The following is a 20,986-nucleotide window of genomic DNA, read 5'->3' as shown; positions in this document are numbered from 1 at the left end:
AACATATGAGAAGATGTAGTGTTACTTAGTGAAAATAAAAAACAGGACATCTTTTTAATGATATTTTGTATCAAAGTAGATTCATTTTACTTGTGTTTTGACTGTTCTTTATCTGTTATCTCATTACCAGTTAAAGAACACCTAAGAAGTGGTGTGTGGAACTGAAAGGCAGGTGCTAGTTCTTGGTAGTGCCTTTGAATATAGCCCTTTTAGGGTCCCAGGACCCTATGATAAGGTAGTACTTGTCTTGGGCCCAGAACCTCTTCTTAACTGCAGCTCAGGGCAGGAACCAGTTCTGTGCATTGGCTACCCGATTGCTTACTTGTAGGAGCGGCTGCAGTTATCCTCCGCTGTCATCCCTCAGCAAGTGCCACAACTGGTCCACTCTGACCTTGCCTACTGCAGTCCTGGAGCAGCACAGCCCACAGAGCAGATGGTGGCAGATGAAGGGTGAGTTTCTATGTCAGCACTCTTTCTTACAGCCTGGCAGCACAGATGCCAGCATCACCTGGACATGCAGAGCAGGGGAAGCCTGTTAGAGTAGATCATGACACAAGGACAAAGGCTTGTGGGTTAGCCAATGAGCCAACATACCGATTAACTGTTGTACAGGGGAAATTAAACTGGTCCAAATCAGACTGCAGTTATCAGAATAACTCTACAACAACTGCTTTACTTCAAATGGCCATGAAAAGCAGTTGGCACAGACACTCCTAATGGTATCCTGCTTCACCTTCTTTTATTTCCCAGAGAAAATGCACTATTACAGACAATCACACCACATTTTTTCCAGTATCTTTACACTATCCAACACCCCATGCTGCAACAGTTCCAAGTTTGTCTGGCTAGTTACCAGGCTGCTTGTATCACTGTGCAAACATCTCTGTTCTCTTCTCTGCAGACTCCATCCAGTTCCCCAATCAGGTTAGGTGTATGCCACTGTACCTGTAAAGAGGTTTCCTAACTCTGCTGGGAAGTGCCATAATTAAAGCCCACGATCATCATCATGGAAGTTTTTTTTTTTTAAGGCTCTGTAATTTGGTTTTAAAATCATGTGATTAGGACTATGCTGTCCATGCTTGTTTATATCCCCAGCAGTATCATTTGTCTACTAGATGAAAAGCTCTGAGAAGTTACACATCTGTAAGTTTCATTGCATTCTCAGTTTTACAGAAATTAAGTTTAAACTCAATGAGATCCCCTCCATTAATGAAAAAGTGAGAAAGTCCCTTATTGGTCAGGCCCACCGGAAATCAAAGGCTATGATCCCAATTCACACCTCTGTACAGTACAAAATGCTTCTAAAGAAAAATAGGGTAGTTGACTACTGAAGAACATTAACAGAAAAATCTGAAGCAAGTGTCTGTGCATGACTGATAAAAACCACATACACCACACACACAAAAAAACCCAAAACTTACCCCCCAAAAAAACTACTCCCCAAAACCAAAACAGACCCCCACAAAAATAACCTGTAGAACAAAATCCTTCAAAGCTCACCATTTTCTAGGTTAAATACTGAGTAGCACTGGGTATGAACTTTCTCAAACACTTACCTGTCAAACAAAGACTGTAAACAGCATTACTGCAGACAGAGAACTGAGCACAATGCCTCCACTCTGCCTTTCTTATTGCTTGCCCTGATAACATTACTTGCATAAGCTCTAAAGTGGCTGGTATTTGCATAACTCAAACTTATTAAACAATATCAAAAGATAAGGCTACTCCATTTCCAGGTTGTGCATGTCCTTAATCTAAGTTTGCTGCAAAGTCCCACCTAATTCAGCTCTAAAATGCTATCTGAAAGTGTGGAACCCACACACTGACTTCACATTTTAAAGATTAAAAAGTAAGCAAAAGGCAGGTAGATTCAACTGACATTGAGCAGTTGCTACTGAGCCACAGGAGATGGGCACTTGTTTTATCCACAATCAAGAATCAGTTTTCAAAAATTATTCATGAAATTCCTCTACTGGCTGTTTGCAGTTACTGTAATAATACACCATACAATACATTTAAAAAATGAATTTCAATTATATTTCAACCATGTTCTTTCAAATTGTGATCATCTAGTCAGTTTGGTAGACAAACCAACATGCTCTAGACTATTTTGAAAGGTCTCAGTGTTTCACACGTCCAGAATTAAGATGCTTTTCTTATGCCATACTACCAAGATCTTATCAAATTGCTCACTAAAGAGATATGTTTCTGCCACATCCACAGAACATTATGTCCCATTTCACATTTCTGCGATTCGTTTGCTTTAACAAACAGGCAGAAGTAACCAATTTATAATTTTTTTGACCTATTTGTTATTTTCATATAAATGACAGAGGGAAGAAGCAAAAATGCTATCATGAAGTGAAGATTCAAATCAAATTAAAGGACAAATTAAGAGAGTTCATACATTATTCCATGCCAATGCTCTATCAGTTGTAACTAATAAGACTTCTCATGCTAAAACAGTTACTATTGGTTACAGATATGAATTATTTTCTATAGGAACACATGAAAGCTGTTCTGAATTTAGAAGTTCCCTCTTTCTCCATGTCAAGCTTTCCTCATTTAAAAAAAAAAAAATATATATATATATATATATATATAGGTTTAAGTCCTGCAGACAAGACTGCACATGTGAAAAATCCTCAAGCCTGCAGAGCACAAAATTGCTGAAACACAGCCAGTATGTGATGGTCCAGTTCAGCTGTAAACAGGAGGTTCTCCAGGGTCACCATGTACTGCTGAATTATCTGGTGATGCTGCAGATAAAAAGATAAACCTTTGTTGTTCTCATTCATCTTCATACAAAAGAAGAGGCAGAAGAGTGAGTGCAAGTATCACAGATCTTGTCACTAGAACTAACAAGCACATCTAATTTCCACAACACATTAGCCACTATCAATCAACTGCAAGAATGAAGTGTGCATTGAAATCCTGTTTTGAGAAGTACTGGATTCCCTGTAGCTACTCAATACTAATCCTGATCCTGAATAGTGTGTAGGCCCCCCATGCACAGAGGCAACTACACAGATATACCAGGAGACTCATGACATTTGCTTTAGCATTAAGTCATTTTTATGATCAGGGAAGAGACTAACCCATAGGGGGAATTACACCATTAAGCCCATGCAGCCTCCCATCCTCTAACACAATTTATGTTCATGTAAACAGGAATAACTTTACATTACTCTGCCTTTGCTTTCAGCCAGTCACTTAACTGGCTTTTTACACCTGTTACCAGATTTAACAGAGCCAAGAGTTCCAAACTATATTTTAAAATAGCTATTCCTTTTAAGCAGATGCATACATTTAAAACATTTTTATCCACTTATTTATTAGGCATCTGTTCTGGTGTACTTGTTTTCTCAAGACTCTACCTTACTGTAAAATATGGTAAGAGAAACTCTGCTACATTTACAATCATGTCTCAATATTTTGTTGCACTATATTCACAGTGTAGGAGCTCACCCTCCAGTCACTTAGCAAGTCTGTAGTAAAAATGGGGTCAAAACCAGAGACAGACACAGCCAAAACTCACACTAGACCCTGGAGAAGACTGGTGATGCCAGCTATGTCTGTTGTAATGGAGCTGATAAGAATAAGTGACCAAGTTCAGCTCTCAAATCATGTAAGCTTTTCTTTCCAGCAGCTGTCCAAAGCCTTCCAAACTAAGAAGTAAAACTTACCTGTAGGAAGATTTGCTGCAACCTCTCTATACAGCTCTTGTACCAAGGCGTAAATACATCAATCCCACCAGTTTCACAGCGCGCTAAGTGCTCAGTTAACAACATAATGAAACGCTGCAGAAGAACACAAATAGAATATTGGTTCAACAAATCTTGTCAGATGAGAACAGGTTACTAACCTCACTTGAGATAATCCATGGGACATTTGACAGACAGAAGCTTTGAACAGCAATATCAGAATGAACACTTCACTTAGTGTCTTCTAAGTGCATTAACTACTTATATTCAAGTTACCTTTCGCTTGTTTAGGAAACCACATGCTATCAAAAACACTCCTCTGCTTAAGCTCTTGATGCTGAACAAATCCTGTTTAGGGGAGTCAGACAATTCTTTGTAGAATCATTCAGATTGATTTTTATCCACAATAAGCCCATCTACCCCTTCCCATGTCCTCACCTCAAGAACACGACCAAGACACAAATGATGCTGCAAAGACATCACGCATAATTACCTGGAATATAACAAGGAAGAGATTCTTCTGTTCACTCTGGGCTGACTCTACTTTCTCCTGCAAGCGTTCTATCTGCTCTTCTAGCGGTCCATCTTCCCTATCACTACTTCGGTCATCATCATCGTCATCACTGTCTCTCTGTAAGCAAAAACAATACACAACTAACTGGAAACATGGCTACCCGTGAATCCTGCTAGTATCCATTGGAACAATAAACAGGTCCCTTGATTGACCAAACACAAAGTCCATAGCACAACTGAAGCTGCTCTGTGGCCTTTCAAATGCTATATGTTGAGGGATGCCTATTTTATAAATACAGTGCAAGAAGGAAATTTGGAAGGAAGGAGAATGAGAGGCTTAAGCTGTATCAACTTGCGACAATGCCAGGATGGGAAAGGCCTGGAAACAAAAAAAAAGACCCAGAAGAACTGTAGCAGGTTTAAAGACTTACAAGATCATTATTTAGTGGAGCCACAACAAGATGATAGGCTTGCTGACTATCATCAGCAGACAACTAGCAGCTCAGTAACACATCTGTGGCAGACCTTTTTTAAAGCTTGTCTAGACACTGTTACAGGAATCTAATTTCACTCAAGAACCTTTCTGAAATCACAGGACCGTCAAAGACAAAGACGTTTTGTGCTAGAACTCAGATGAATCTGGTGGGTTAGCATAGATAGAAGAAAGGAGACTGGAGCCCAGGGTGTTCAAGTGGAAAGACTTTACATATCAGACCTAAGGGCATGCTCTCCAACTAAGAGGGGACAGAAAGGTAGCCAACCTCATAACCATGAAAATACCATGCTAGTTTGCCTTTAAAAAAGGGTACATTGCATCAAATCTGCTATCTAATAACTGGATAAGGAAAGTCCTACAAAAGATTAAATGAGATATAGCAGGAAAGGGAGAGTCTGGTGGATTAATACATATTCAACATATTCAATTACAGATATTGCTTCAGTTTCACAAAATTGTTTCTCTGCAAGAATATCCATAAATTAACAGCTATAAACATCAAATATTTGTAAAAAGAGCATGTAAAACTTATGACAAAAATAAGGCCATGTGCTAACTCACCTACTGCATACAAATCACACTTGTATTTTATATTTTTGAATGCATACTAGTAACTTGAAAGATACTCTGACAGCTGTGAATCACTACAACACTTAAAGGTGAAGGGCTTGTTGGAGCAATTGAGTTTGACATTTTCCTCTCCACAGGATCATCCCCCCCCCCCACTGTTTCCTAGGTTCAAGGACCAGCAGACACTATGTTAACTCCCCCAAGAGCAGGCAGGTAAGCCTTAGCCTCATCCCACAATATGCCAAGTCCACTTAGCACTGGGACCATCAAAATTTGGCATTTTACATCCTGAACGAGGAGCTGCAATCCAGTAAAGCATCTGCTTCCAGAACTACTCATATTTCACATATTTTGCTTACAGAAGTTACTTCATGGCATAACACTGCCCTTTGAAACACTCGGTACTCAAGAGAGCTGCAGCTAAGAGACAGTACAGAAACAAGAAACAGGCATATCTGTTGAAAGATACCAGAGAAGCTCTGCCTCACAGTTTAAAAAAAAAAAATGAATAGCTCTTTGATACTCACAAACATTTATTAATTGCTGGTTTGCTGCTGCTGGGAATGAACAAGAAAAAGCTGGAAGAGCTGGAATGACCCAACATCAGCAAATTGCAAGTTCCTAGTGACCTCCTAGCTGAGACTCATAGGAAATGACTTGTACTGGTGGCAATTTTTGCAGGATCCTGCATGTGTTCCATGTTATGCCAAATTCTGACATTAACTTAGACCAAAGATTTAGAACTAGCTTAGTGTTTTGTGCAGGTAATTATACTGGAAGACCATATATGAACAAGGAAATACTCTCCTGTCAAGAAACTGGCTTTATTCTATAATCAGGATTAAGTACTACAGCCAGCCAAGCTGTCTTGGGTCCAAAAATGAATTAAACAAGGGACTAATTAGACTGGAGTGGCTGGCTAGGGACATTCAGAGTACTTGGTGCCATAAAACACTGAGATGGGGAAGGCACAGAAAGCACCTTCTCTTCCAAAGTGCAGTACAGAATCTCAGTAACCCAACTGCTTGTCCAGGAATAATAAGTTTCTACTGTCACTTGGGACTTCAGAGCCCACACAACGTGTCTAAAAACATTTGATAGTCATCTCACTGTATATAGTAGTCCAGGTCATGCAAAGACATTTGAAAATAAAATCCAAGAGAAGCAAGAGGCAGATGCAATTGTCAATATCCAGTAGCATCTGTCAGAAGAACAGTGACAGCTATCTCCACTTAATGAACAGGTGGCTGTTTCCACATGCTTCTCCACACGAGATATGAGGTCCTAAATGTCTACTTACAAGACCGTTCTCTGAAAGGGGCTAACAGAACCTATAGTAAACTTGAGTATGAATTTCTGACCATTCCTATTGCTACCCAATAATGTAACAGGAACCAAGATTAAAAGAAGAGAGTGAAAGACAAGCTCATACTGAAACAGAAACTTACAAAAAAACCCTTGAATGGAGCAAGTGCATATAAACACTTTCAAAGACTTCATTGAATTCTCAGGCTGTAACAGTCTTTAGAAAAGCATACAAAGAATGCGTCAACTTTAGTGTCCTAGTAGTAGAGATGGCAACACACTTGCAGATATGCCTCCTGACTATTTTTAATCAGCCTCACCCAGAACCAACTGTGTGCCAGTTTTAAATTTGACAGCATGTAGGTTACTTAGCTTCAAATATAATAATAAAAAACAACACCACAACACCACTACACCAACACAACAGAAAAAAAACAAATTACTCTTTTATGCTGTCTTGCCAATCTTGCCTTAGTCTCCTCCAGTTCTCTGTGAATCTTCAGTACATGCTTGTTCATTTTACGAATTGTGGAATGTAAGATTTCCCAGACATAGAACCTAGGAAAGATGCAGGACTCAAAACAGTAAATCACACTGTTCCATGACAGAAAAAGCACAGGTCTGCTATATAACTCTCTCAACTCTTCTTATTCAAACCATTAGAAACAGTGCAACTTTCTATTGCTACAGAATAAGTTAAGCTAATAAATAATTATAAAAGTGCACAATACTGATCTGGGGGAAATTTACAACATTTCCTCATTATTACCTAGGACATCTACTGGAATGAGCAAACATTCAATATTAAGAAAGCATAACACTCACTTCTTACTGAATTACCAAACCAGTGATTTATTTCAGAATCATTCTACAACACTACTAGCATCAAATTTATTTGTTTGAGCATTTCTCCCACTTTCAATAAGAAATATATCTGAGGGTAGTGCAAGATACATGCGCTAGGTGCAAGCCAAGACTCCATTAGGCTAGCAGCTATACAACAGGGTTAACAGTTCTTGTCCAGGAATGGTTTGCAAAGTGGTCCTAGAGCGTCTCCTTCCACTTTGGTATACTTACAGGCTACTTACAAGAATCTTGCTAACATAGCTTTTTACATGCCATATAAATTCATACTGCAGCTCAGAGGAAAATACTAAAGTTTGTTTTGGGGAAGCAACACAAGTTTATGTAGAGCTTAATTGTAGTTTTTAATTTTCATTACTTTGCTTTATTAGAAGTTTAAAAAATTGGATTCTAACCATTTAAAATAAAAATGCACAGACAAAAAACAACTGAAGACACAACACTTGTTACCTAGTAAAATCATGTGCAAGTTCTGAAGAGAAGATCCAGTTGGCTACTGCAGCACAATCAACAATCTGTGTTCGAATCATCTTGTCCACAAGCACAGCAATCATCTACATTTTGGAAAAGACAAGATGGTCATTCCTACCGCAACAAGAAATGGTCAAGCTTACCTGCTGTAACACGAAGTCTGTGAAATTACTGTGGGCTAAGATATACAACCCATCACTGGCTGTTAGTCAAGTTTGGCCTGATGCAACTTTGTAGATACATTAGTCAAACTAATGGGCGATTTCAAACGCTTTAGGAATCTAGCACTGCTTAAAGCAGACATCTGATTTGCTTAGCCTAAAACTGCTCAGACTAGGGGAGCTGTATCAATCATGCCAAGTGTGCATTCACATTTTAACAACCCTTCTTTACTCCTCATGAGAGCGATTAGTAACTCTTTATTCAATGAATATTTCTGCTATTCCCAAGAGCAAAAATACAAGAAACAAGTTTTGAGAAGAGACATCAGAGAAGCAAGTCTTAACATTTTACACTGGAGTATTCAATCAGAACATGTCCCCATTACATAACCATAGAATAACAGCAACTGCTAGCCTACTCTCTTTGGACTGCAAGAATCTCCAACTGCAACCATATACTCTTTCCCGCAGGACCTCTTCATTTTAGAATGGAACCAGCACTCTATATTGAAGTATTTACTACAGGACCCTGCCGTGATGAGATCTATGGGAAAATCTAGCAGGGAAATGCAAAAAGGATCTCATGATTAGAGCAGCTATATGCCATTCAAAAGAAAAGACCTATATTCATGTGCTCCATACCACAATACCTGAGAAACTCAAATTGCAACAATTTTATTCTTATAACCACACATTCTCAAATGGGCAAGTGTAACAAAGCTCTTTTTAAGGGAGAAAACTAAGTTAATGGAATGAATCATGGAGAACTCAGGACTAATCTCTAAACTCCCAAGATAGCTTCCTATATGCATTTGTTTTAAAAGACTCTTTCTAGCATTACCCAGATTACCTAGTTTGAGCCTTCATATAACACAGACCTAGGAATTTGTGAAAACATTCAATCTTGATGTTAAAGTTTCCCTTCGTAAATTGTTCCAGAGATTACTGACTCTCATTGCTAAATCTCCATCTATGGCAGAGATTGCTCATTAGCACTGGGTACCTCACAAATCCTGCTGATAAACTAAATCAACTTAAAAGATGTGTTCCCATTTATATGGTAGGCTTTAGATCACATCAACTGAGGCAGGGCTAACTGGATGAAAACAAAGACACCAGGCAGGTGCCCAGCTGTCTGGGCACCATCTATTCTGTGTGCTAGTGAGGCTAGGGTACCATGGAAGAGGAAAACACTTGATCAGAAATGAAAAACTGAACTGAGATACATGGAAGGAAGGAAAACTTAAGGTCAACGTGCAAGTTACACAACGGGCCTTCCTAACTTCACTGCCTGACATTTTTTCAATGCAGTTCTGATTGTTTGGTCTGAGTTTGAGACATGCACCTTGATTTGGTCACATCGCAGCATAAACAAGGCATGAAGAGTAAGAGAACAGGGCCATCAGGGTTCCATTAATGCATGTCAATTTCTTCTGATCCAGTTAAGCAAGAGCTACAGAAAGCAGTGCCCCCAGAAAGCAGCTGAAGTTGTGACCATCCCAATTTTAAAGGTCAGTATTTCAGGTAGGAATTTTTTTTTTTTTTTAAAGAAACAGAAAGAGACAGACAGCGAGACAAGGGGGGGGAGCCAGAGTAATGTATGTGAGACAAGGCACGGGGGGCAGGGGACTTTAAATCTCTGCTTTTTTGATCTTTATTTGATTTTAAAAGGTATGTTTACAAGATGTTACCTCTCTTTCAGACACCTAGAGAAAACGGACTTTTAAGTGTATTAAAAGTAAACCTTTAGTAACCCTAGAAAATGGGCCCTAGGCCCAGTAGCAGATGCAAGGATTCTCCCTCACTCAATGGGATCCCTTCTGGAAGTCTGGATCATGCAACTGAGAGGCACTGATCACTTCCAGACATAATAGCATATATTACAAACACACCAGTGAGAAATACTCAAACTAACTAATGCAGGCAAATTCAGCACAAGTTTCTTCTTGATCTCCATTTATAAAACAATGACAACATGGAGAAGCTACAACTGCTGTGAAGAAATTGAATGGTTTAAACAATTGAGGTATTTTTTATAGTTCTTCCAGCACATTATTTCATCAGACTCAGGAACAAACTTCAACCATGGCAGCGTCACAGACAAATCTATTCTGAACAGTTGTCAAGGGCAGGTCTAATTGGCTCTGTCTGCATATAACACTGATTCTAACATGGTCTTTGAGACTTATTGTTTGTGACTGCTAGTAAAACACCACCACCAAAACAAAACAATACCACCACCACCATGAAAAACATACCACACACACAAATGCTAAATACCCAGGTTCTCTCTTTTGCAAGAATTTAGGCTACTTCTGTATTAGAAGATCTACATCTTACAAAGCATAAAGGATGAAAATGCTGTTCTAGTATTGAAATTTTGAAGAAAAACAGATTTTGAAACAAAAATTATTCTCTTATAAGCCAAATGGCACAGCACAAAGCTGAAAGTCAGAAAGTCTTTGTTCTTCCACACTAAACTTTACATGAAACAGCCTCACCAATAGAGAATAAATTTGATGTCTGGTTTAAGACACTTAACAGTAGTAAATAAATACAACTTCAATTCTTTCAAATACAAGTAGACAATACTTTTAAGTAAACAAAGCAAATTGTAATGCTTTTTATTTTAACATGACTTTCTGTGAGTGAAAACTCCAACAAATATTTACCATTGCCACTCTTACCTGTGGGTGATTCTTCCAAACCTCATATACAACTCTCAGGACATGGAGTTTCCCCTCATCGCTTTCAGCAAGTGCTTTGAAGACTTCATGAAACCTTTTAAAAAATATAAGTAATCAATAGAGGGGTTAGGATCAGGGCAATGAAGCATGGTAAGTGGTTTAGATGAATGTTTTCTTTCAGCCAATCTGCAGCAATTCTGGAAAGGCTAGCCCCTGACAAATAGGACTATCCCGAGTCAAAAAGGTTACAGAGATGCAACAACTCCTAAAAGCAACGTAACTCTGCCTCAGTGGCAAACTTACTCCCTGAAGCTAGGCTAAAGTTCTCATGCTTTTAAATGCAGGAGATAACTCTGCTGCTCAATGTGCTCATCTATATGCAGCCAGAATGAAATTTGCTCCCTTTTGTGCCTTGGACTTTGCCTGTTGATGTGTGTTTCCATAACCATAGACCATTATTCAATCTCCCACCCTAGGGAGGGAAACACTGCAAAAGCATCTACTTTAGTAGAGTTAAGCTGACTGCTACATCAACATTCACAGCCCAGTTTAAGTGGCTCTTTTTGAACTTATGGATACCATTGTTAGAATGCAGCAGTGAAAACACCAGAGCTCTGAATATGTAGAGGTCTGCTCCTTATGCTACTGACTGTAGGCTAGTGCCCATCATTTGTTATAAACAGTCATTATAAGTCTTTCATGTGCAGAAAAAAAAAGTCAGGCTTGTACATTTGAAAAGTATATAAAGCTATGTAAATAGAAAAAATAATTCAGTAAGACACGTGACCACCTCTCTCATATTGAGACAGTTTAACAGCATCAAAAATAACTTATTTTCATCTCATTTTGCTTAAAAAGTTGCAGTCAATCCTCTAGAAGTTAAAGCACATCTTTAAGGGTATGCACTCCAAAATATTCTGAAATGAATTTTCTTTTACTTGGGTAGATTTAAGAAGTTGGGTGGTGGGTTGGGTTTTTTTTGTTTGTTTGAAAACACAGACCTAACTGGTTTTGAGTCATACTGGTAGTCCCAACACACTGTACAAGACCTACAATACTGTGGTGGGAGCTATCCAGTCAGTCAACATGAGGCAATATCACTTGCTCCTCAGGACACTCAGCAAATGATTAATTTTAAAATGAAATTATATACCAGCTGTTCCTTCTCTGTGATGCTCCAACATACATTATGATTCTCAACTTGCACATGGAGCCAAAGGGGTTTAGGAAAGGTTCCCCCCATGCATACACTATATGGCTTTGTACATTTAAATATGCATTGCTCTTTGGAATACAGAATATACAGCAAAGAAACAAGCTACCTGATTCACTCTATGGTAGCTTCCCAACACTTCAGATACTAGTAGCATAATGTGCTGCAGGACAGTTAAGGAAGAACAGGCAAGGTTTGATGTGAGAGGAAAAAAGCAGGGCAAGCTACAGTAAGTACATTTTTAAGCCAGCTACAGCAGTACTCCTCTCCCATTATTCTCTAGGGTCTTCTGAACATGAAGCTCATTAGCATCACAAAGCAGTCAAGCACTTGCAGACACCTCCAGGAGAAGCAATAAGCTATCTCCAGCTTTTCTTCCAGCTCTTTGTCTCATGGACTTTGTAAGTCTAAATAAAGTTCAGTAATTCAAATGAAACCGGAAACAGGGAACGCATGATATCAGCAATAATTTTCCTCTTTTAAGTAAAAATATACAGAGAGTGCCTCATTTGTTTGGTTTAGAAACCATCATTAAGGAGATGTAATAGATTTGCAATTAGCTAATCCAGACACTAACTAGGATATTTTTCAGTACACAGTGGGTATTTCTCAAGACTTTGCAGTAGCATGTACAAAGAATCATAACACATTGCACTTGTTAAAGAGATTACTTAAAACTTCCTATTAACTCTCTCTATACTTTAGGTAGATTAAATGGGATTTGCACAATCAGGAGTCACATACAGAAATACTGCATGCCTAATGAGTTGAACTGGCACACAGATGATCCCCTTTCTTACCACGTGACTAACCTGCATGTTATTGATTGGTTTAAATGCAACAGCACGCAACCCAACAGCAGTATGCTTGTGGAGATAACTCAGTGCAATACCTGAAGTTAGTAACAAAAGCAAGGCGAGAGCTGGGTTGAAGGACATCTTTGTGGGCTACAATGACGGGTACAAGGGGAGTTATTTTAGCTCAATTTCAGGAGTACCACTTCCATTTGAGAAAGCTGCAGAGGTTTCCCCCCCCCCTTCGACAACAGAAATTTACAACATCCACCACTGCACAGATGTATGCTTCCTCCCCCACTTTTCGTCAACATTAAACTCCAGGAAAGACCTAATTGCTCCCATGCAGTAACTGAGTACCAAACAGTCTCCAAGTATTTTACAACCCTTACAGGAATACTGGTAGAATTAGGAACTGAAGCATAGACATTCAAGGATATACCCAGAGCCATGCTCAGGCCAAGAGTATGGATATGCACAGGTGTGATAATGGGAAACCCCAAACTGATATGTACCCTAAAACAGGCAGAACCCTCACCTTAATGCAGTCAACATACTTAAGATGTGCCCATTCTTGTTAGAACTCCATTCAGCTACATAACCTAGCTTTCACATTACCATCCTTTTAGTAAGCAGTATCACTGCTTTTGCCCAAACACACCATCACATCATATTGCATAGCACCTAAAATGTTCCTGAAGCTTGTAGATGAGTTATTTTATCAAGCACTTCACTGTCAGAATGAAATGTTTCTGTAAGCCCCAATATAATGCACATACCACACTTACTTAGCCAGAGCACTGAAGGAGTGGCTGAAAGACTTCGCAGCTAGATGGAGCAGAGTCTGTACAAAAACTTCTATTTTCAAAGGATTGAAGGTGAAGCCTTCATCTGCAAGTTATTTAAAGTTGAAACAATGAATATTTCAAGTAGAGCTTTTAAGTTGCTCCAAAAGCTTTAAAGATATTGTTTTAATTCATTTCATAAAAATTAAATTAAGCTTCAGCAACTGGATTCTGCAAGGTTGAACAGAGAGTTAGTAAATATCTTCTAAAAAGGTGCAGATCTTGGGACTTCCACCTATCATGGAGAAAACATTTAGAAATAGTTCCATGTTAATGAGGAATAGCAGCAGAGACACAGCCATGCTACTGGCATCTAACAGCACTGATGGAGAGCAGCAGGAAATGACAGCTAAAGAGGCTGCAAAAGTCTGCATTGGGTTGGAGGACAGGCAGGCCATAGAGCATGGAAAAGGGAGAGTGGATGAGAAGAGGGGAAGCTGCAGATGATTACGGTACAGAGGTTGGGTATTTGTAGTGGTTGGAGAAGGGTGCAGCAACTGTGCATAGGGGATGTGGGACACTTCAGGTGAATGGTTCCAAGGCCCCTGAACATTGCTGTAAACCTGCTGGCAACGATGGGAAAGAGAAGGAACACCGATTACTGTATGATCTTTATAGCAAATCAAGGAAAATACTATTGGCTCTTTGGCCAAAAAAGGCTCACTGCTGCCTCTGTGCCTGCATAACAGAACACTTGCAAGTATTGCAGTATTATCCAAACTGTCTCTGTGTTTTAAAGGTCACTTCTCAAACCTGTAACTTACATTCCTTTCAGCCCCCAAGAGCACATCGGCTTTGGAAATCAAGCATTAGCTGTGGCTGGACCAACAGCAAAGCTGAAAATAACTTGAGCAAAGTCCTATTGTGAGAATGTTAATTTCATTTAGATCTAGGGATAGCTAAGATAGCCAGGGTGCTAGCTTTAACTGCTATTGGACTATATCAAGAAGAGGCAAGCTCTTAAGTAGGGCACAAGCACTGAATCTTAGGGACAAAGCTGACACCATGAATTGCACTCTAACGCTGAAGGCAAGGGGAAACGTTAAAAATCCTTCATGCCACCTCTGTAGATAATAGAGGCAACCTAGCCCTTGGTGTGGGTTCTGGTAATTAACTAGAGCAGACCTGTCTCTATACATGACAAGTACAGAAGAAACGCTGACAACTGCATGCTGTTTCCATTTACTGTTAAACGGAAACTATTAGAATGGAAAGCATACAGTTCACTTACCAGCAAAACACGCAATAACACTATAGGATAGCAAAATGGTTTAGACACAAAACTAATAACAACCTAGCAATGTCTAATATCAAATGTCCTTACCATCATCATCATCCTGGTTTGGATTAGGCACATCTTTTAAAATGTTGAAGATTTCATCGTTACTGGCCTTATTTTTAATTGCAATCGTTAAACAGAGTGCTACAGTATACCCAGGAAGAGATCCTAAATGAAAAGAGAAAGTTCATATAATCCTTTTCAAGTCCAAGATGGAATGAATACTTTTACATCAGCTTATTTCTCAGAGAAGCATGTATACTTCCCAACTACCCCCAGAACTTGCTGCTCCCAATACCACTGTCCACATCACTATTCCATAAAATTCTTCAATGGGTTTCCTATTCTTCACAAATTCAAGTCCTTTTGTAGCACCTTTAATTGGGGGGGGGAGGGAAATGAATCTCCTGATTAAAGCTCCACTCCAATTTCCATCAGCTTCTTACAAATGCAATACTTGTATTTTCTCACTTATTTCTGTGCCTTTGATTGTGACAGTTCCTTCACATGATCTGCCTCTTTGCTTCATTAAATCAAGTTTGTTTAGTAAAATCTTTTAAGTGCCACGTTTGTTCAAAAATAAGTCTATATTATCTTTTGCTACACTCATTTCTGCACAGTATTCTGCCTGAACAATGGAAATATATGAAGTTTTCTTTTTTAGACTCCTGCAAGCCAAAACAATGCTGTAGCACCTAGGCTGCAACCATCTCAGCATGATTTAACTTCATACAGCTTTTTTTTTTTAAATTAAAAAAAAGCCTTATATTAGAAAGATTCAAACTTAAGCTATGTTTATTTTAGCTGAATTCTTCTTCATGAAGTCAACTGACATTCCCTTGCTTTGAAAATTTTCTTCGACTTGATTTCAGTAACTTAAATACTTACTATTGCTTTCGTCTCCATATTTGTAAATACACACTGGATTTGCAGGACTGAGGACAGAAAAGCTTGGAGGAACAATGTCTATTATTCGCTGATGGTAGGAAAGCCTGCAAAAGTAAGTTTCACAGCAGTATAATTATAATGGAAATATCATCAGGGCTGACTCAACTCTCTGATTTAAAATGTTTTTCCTATTTTTTTAAGTTTGGGCAGTGTAAAAATCAAGATGTTTACTCAATGCAATAGCAGTTCCTGATAGATAGCAAGAGCTAACTAAACCAAAACTTTCTAGTAGATGCTTTAAATTCCGCGATACTGGAATTTCATCCTCACACAAGTCTAAGGATGCTATGTAGACAATTGGTAAGATACTGGCATTAAAAGCAGGAAAAAAAAATTAAACTAAACGGCTTTGTTTTACCTTCTGTCTTACTCACCTTAGAAACACTGAATTCCTCTACTAAATTCACAATAAAATAGAAAGAAGCCACAGACAACATGAAATCATTTTGCAGCACAACAGTTTTATGCTTCTTATATTAACTCACTTCTTATGTTAACTCACTCAAAACAACAATTAAACTTTTTCATCTAGAATGTTGAATTACATAGGTTCTTTGGACATGTTGCTCTTGCATGCTCTTATAACCCCCCGCCCCCGTTTCCACAATCCTGACAGCTGTTATGCTTTTGTAGCTTCTTTTTAAGGTCAATGAGAATCAGAGATGCCCAGAACAAGCAATATTAGATCTCTAGCTTAAGATAAATATGGATCAGTTCCCCCCCATTTCTGTGAACAATCAGTATTTTTCAGCACGTTACCTGAACTCTTTTTCCTTCCCTGCCTACCCTATTATCAAGTCTTTTTACCCTCCCCCAAACACAAAAAGTACAGTCGTCTTAATTTGTATCAAGAAGTATAAACAAGCGGGAAAGGTCACTTCCACTTGCTCCACCTATTTGTCCCCCAGTCCACTAGAAGTAGTGTCCTACAACAGGTACATTAGAACAAAACTGAGCAAGACAACAGAACAGTAACTACAAACGTTAATTGAGAACATATGTATGTCTAAGACAAGAGCCACATTAAAAGGAACCCACTATTACCTGGAAGCAGTGACCAAACTTCAATTTAATACAACTATGAAAGCAAGATGTTCAAAAGTCTTACCTCATGCATTTTTCCAAAACTTCTCTCACAAATTTGGATTTGGGCTTCTCAAGGTCCTGAGTAAGACAGTCTGACCTATCAAAGAAGGAAAAAAAAACCCACACATACAACCAAACAACAAAACAAAACACAACACACCCAAAACACATGATAACTTCTAACAAATGCACTTTGTTCTAATCTGTTTTGGCCTGATTCAACAGACAGAAAACATTCACTGGATATTCATACAATCATTCAGGTTGGAAAGGATCTCAGGAGGCCACCTACTCCAACTTCCTGCTCAAAGTAGGGTCAGGGTCAACACTGAATTCAGACCAGGTAACTCGGGGCTTTGTCCAGTTGGTCCTGAAAATCTCCAAGGATGGAGATGCTACAACCTCTCTGGGCCCCGTTCTAGTGCTTATTCTCACAATGAAATATTTTGCCTTATATCCAGATGGAACCGCCTCTGTTTGAATTCATGACCACTGTCTCTCATCCTCCTGTTGTGCACCTCAGTAAAGAGCTTGGCCCCATCCTCTCAGTAATCTCCTCATAGGTATTAGGAGGCTGCTATTAGGTTCCCCCCAAAACCTTCTCTTCTCCAGGCTGAACAAGCCCAGTTCCCTCAGTCTCTCCTCACACAGAAAGTGCTCCAGCCCCTGAAAAGCTTGGTGGGGCTTCTCATTACAGTTTATCAATGTCTGTCTTGTATCAGGGAACCCAAAATCGGGCATAGTATTGTAGATGTGGTCTAACAAGTGCCAAGTAAAGGGGAACAATCACTTCCCTCAATCTACTGGCTATGCTCCTGTTGATGCAGCCCAGGATGCTGTTTGGCCTTTGTCACTGCCAGGGCACACTGCTGGCTCATGTTTAGCCTATTGTCCACCAGGACCCCCAGGTCCTTTTCAGCAGAGCTGTTTTCCCAGCCAGTCAGTCCCCAGCCTGCAGCATTGCAGGGAGTTAGTCCATCCTGGATGCAGGACTTGGCATTTGTCCTTGTAGGACTTCATGAGGTTCCTGTTGGCCCATTCCTCCAGCCTGTCTGGGTCCCTCTGAATGGCAGCCCTGCCCTCAAGTGTATCAACCACATCCCCAAATTTCATGTTGTCTGCAAGCTTGATGAGGGTGCGTTCTGCCTTCTCCAGGTCATTGATAAAGATATTAAACAGGACAGGTCCCAGGACAGATCTCTGTAATACTCCACATGTAACCAGCCTCCAGGTAGAGTACAAACCATTAACCACTACCCTCTGAGCCTGACAAACAGGCCAGGTTTTGCCTCTCCATCTTGGGCATCTCCATCCACCACTGGCTCAAGTGTAGCTTCTTCCTGTCCCTTCTTCCTTGTGTAAGGCTCAGGCTCTGGTCTTTGCAAGGTCTCTGTGCAGACCCTGTTGATCTGCTTGCCCTCCCCGATTCTACACAGCCTGCTCATCTCCTTACGCTGCTCCTTCACCTGATAACTAAGCCCTTTGGGCCAGAACTCACCTCCCACAAGTGAAGCCACAACTGCTCCTGGCCCCAGGAACTCCCTGCAGCCCCATACCTGAGCAATGATATTCTTCCTCCAGAGCTCCATCTGGGGCAAGGCTTTTAATTTGCCAGGGGTGCTGTCCCCAACCAGTACTGGGGACTGAGCCCTGTGGCACATCACTACATTGCTGCACAGCCCCACGCTGTCTGGAGCCCCTGTCAGGCTGATTGCCCTACTAAGTACCTCTGCTTTCTATACTCTGGGAGTTGCATTCCTGCTTACCAGCTAAACAGGTGTCACCCACAGCAGCCAAACAGCACATTACTCCCTAGTCAGCCATTGGACTGTTTTAGACTTTCATATTTTACAGTGTAAACAATTTGAAGATAAGGAGCCAGTCTATCACTATTTTATTATTGGCTATTAGCAATCTTAGGAATCCCATCTTCATAAGGTAACTTTTTGAATGGCTTCCCCCCAAATTTAAAGCAGTGTTTGCTCTGCTGGTTAGCCTGCTTTCCATAGGAAGCAAAGCTTGTGTGATTTCACTATGTTCCTCCCTCCAAACAATTTTTGGGCTCTTAGTTGATATTAAGTGCATTTTAGAAGTGTCAATGACAGTTATATTCTTACAAGTTCTGTGAAAACTGGCAGCTTGGTAGAGAGATACCCACACCAGTGCTCCCACCAAGGGGAATGCAGGCAGAGAAAAACCAGCCATTCGGAGGCTCCTACTCGGTCAGTCAATGTGAACATACTGAATAAGCAGCAAGTATGTAACTCCTGATTGGCACAACATAGGAGACATACATAAAGCTGAAGTAATGCACCATATGCAGGGCTGCACCTCTCTTCCCAGGGGCATCTAAGCACATTGGCTATGGGAAGCAGGTATGATGGCAGGCTGCAGAAGACTGCAGGGAGGACTAAGTCCTCAAGTGGTCTGTCTTTATATGTGGGAGCAGGACAGGATGGGAGTAAGCAGAAGTCATGATACCTGGAATGTAAGGCTTTGGGAAAGCTATGGTTAGGCACTGAGGGGGTGCAGGGAACTCCTGCTAGAAGCCAAAAGATCAAAATATTTGTTTGTGTGTGGAGGAGGGGTGGTTAGGACAGTGCTCAGAGAATGAGGTTATACATATGAATGCAGGGACCAAAGGGGAGGACAGTCAAGGCAAATTACAGTTAAGTAGGAGAACCCTTCTGAAAAGCTTGCAAACAACTGACTGAGGGGATAAGGACAAAAATCCACAAGCAAATTAAGTTTCCACAGTTTACAAAACACTATGGGCTGGAGATTCATTACACAAAACAGGAATTGTTTTTATAGTGACTAAAGATTACCAAGCTCATCTAACAAAGAATGGTGGTAAATAGGGGGGGGGGACACCAGAAGTGTTAGTGAAAAAGCAGTTAATGGGACCGCTATGCTGTGACATTTGCTGGATAAGTTTAAAGGCTTAAGTTCTGATGGAGAGGGAGACAGAGACTTACCAATCTTCCCAGCTCCAACGGAACTGAAAGTTACTCAGGTGGTGAGAAAACCAGTTAATGAACCTTTTTTAAAAGAAGAAAACTCTATTAAATACCAGAAGTGCAAGAACAAAACCCACCACACACCCCACCACACCAAAACCCACCACACACCCCACCACACATCCACAAAAAAACCAAAACCTTCCTACTTGACAAGTAGGATACATTTATAAGAAAATCTCAAAGATAAGCCCAAACTCTCCAATTTGTAGTCATAAAGGCATTAAATAGACATCCATGTTGACCCATACAAAAAAAATGAGTTGAGAGAGTCAAAAGCCAGCCTTTATGGACACACGTGCAGCCTTTCCTGTTCTGGTGTATATACACAAGACTAATGACTTACTAAAATAAGCAGCGAAAAAAGTTAGCACAAGTCTACAGATTTTTACATTTTTGCATAGTAATTTTAGTTCTACATAATGCAGACTTCACTCAAACCACAGAAACACCACTGCTCTCTTCTAGCTAGTTAACCTTCCCATAAATCCACTTCCAGCCCTTTCCTTCTTTCGGCCAATATGGAGGACACAGTAGTACATAACAGAAGAGGGCACGGATGTGGAAGAGTTGTCAGTTTTTATAGCTGCACCGTATAGCTAGCCAGACTAGTGGCTTAGAGGAGAATGTTTCTGGGGAGGAGAGGCAAGCAGTCAGTCAGTCCCTTACCTTCTCTTCAGATGGCTCAAGTCCAGACCCCCAAAAACATTTTGTATAGCACCAAAGTGTTTTAATGAGGTTTTCAGATGATCCTTTTCACAAATGCATCAATATCCAATGCACAAGAAAAATGAGAAACGTTTTCCGTTGTCCCCAAAATACATGCTTACCTGTCTATACATGTAGTATTCATTGTATCCAAGCGCATGTAAAGCATTTCTGTGGCTTGTGCAAGCTGAAAGTTTCTTAAAGTTAACAGAGAAGCATCTGATAAATCATAAGTTACTCTCTCCATTTTTTCAGAGATGATTTCATCAACTTTCTACTGACAGCTCCCTGTCTCTATATCATGACTTACCCCATTTTGAAA

The 20,986-nt window shown here is 40.0% G+C and overlaps 1 protein-coding gene across 3 annotated transcripts in view; it reads right to left on the bottom strand.

Annotated features, from left to right (window-relative positions):
* Nucleotides 1–2,014: 2,014 nt before the first annotated feature.
* The window catches only part of LOC104141617 (nuclear cap-binding protein subunit 1), a 35,604-nt gene continuing 16,632 nt past the window's right edge, over nt 2,015–20,986 (bottom strand). For 2 of the 3 annotated variants that reach the window (XM_068925374.1, XM_068925375.1), the window contains exons 12-23: nt 20,787–20,851; nt 19,915–19,977; nt 16,959–17,033; nt 15,791–15,894; nt 14,948–15,070; nt 13,567–13,669; nt 10,772–10,865; nt 7,903–8,006; nt 7,032–7,146; nt 4,198–4,335; nt 3,687–3,800; nt 2,015–2,759 (exon numbers count right to left, since the gene is read on the bottom strand). In XM_068925374.1, the coding sequence (XP_068781475.1) occupies nt 2,646–2,759; nt 3,687–3,800; nt 4,198–4,335; nt 7,032–7,146; nt 7,903–8,006; nt 10,772–10,865; nt 13,567–13,669; nt 14,948–15,070; nt 15,791–15,894; nt 16,959–17,033; nt 19,915–19,977; nt 20,787–20,851 (1,212 nt within the window). In that variant the 3' untranslated portion in view covers nt 2,015–2,645. The remainder of the gene's footprint in view (nt 2,760–3,686; nt 3,801–4,197; nt 4,336–7,031; nt 7,147–7,902; nt 8,007–10,771; nt 10,866–13,566; nt 13,670–14,947; nt 15,071–15,790; nt 15,895–16,958; nt 17,034–19,914; nt 19,978–20,786; nt 20,852–20,986) is intronic. The other variant, XM_068925376.1, reaches the window with a different exon arrangement.

The sequence above is a fragment of the Struthio camelus genome, chromosome W (assembly GCF_040807025.1).
Source record: "Struthio camelus isolate bStrCam1 chromosome W, bStrCam1.hap1, whole genome shotgun sequence".
NCBI lineage: Eukaryota > Metazoa > Chordata > Aves > Struthioniformes > Struthionidae > Struthio > Struthio camelus.
Note: the sequence above shows the minus strand (reverse complement) of the source record. Positions and strands in the feature narration are given on the sequence as shown.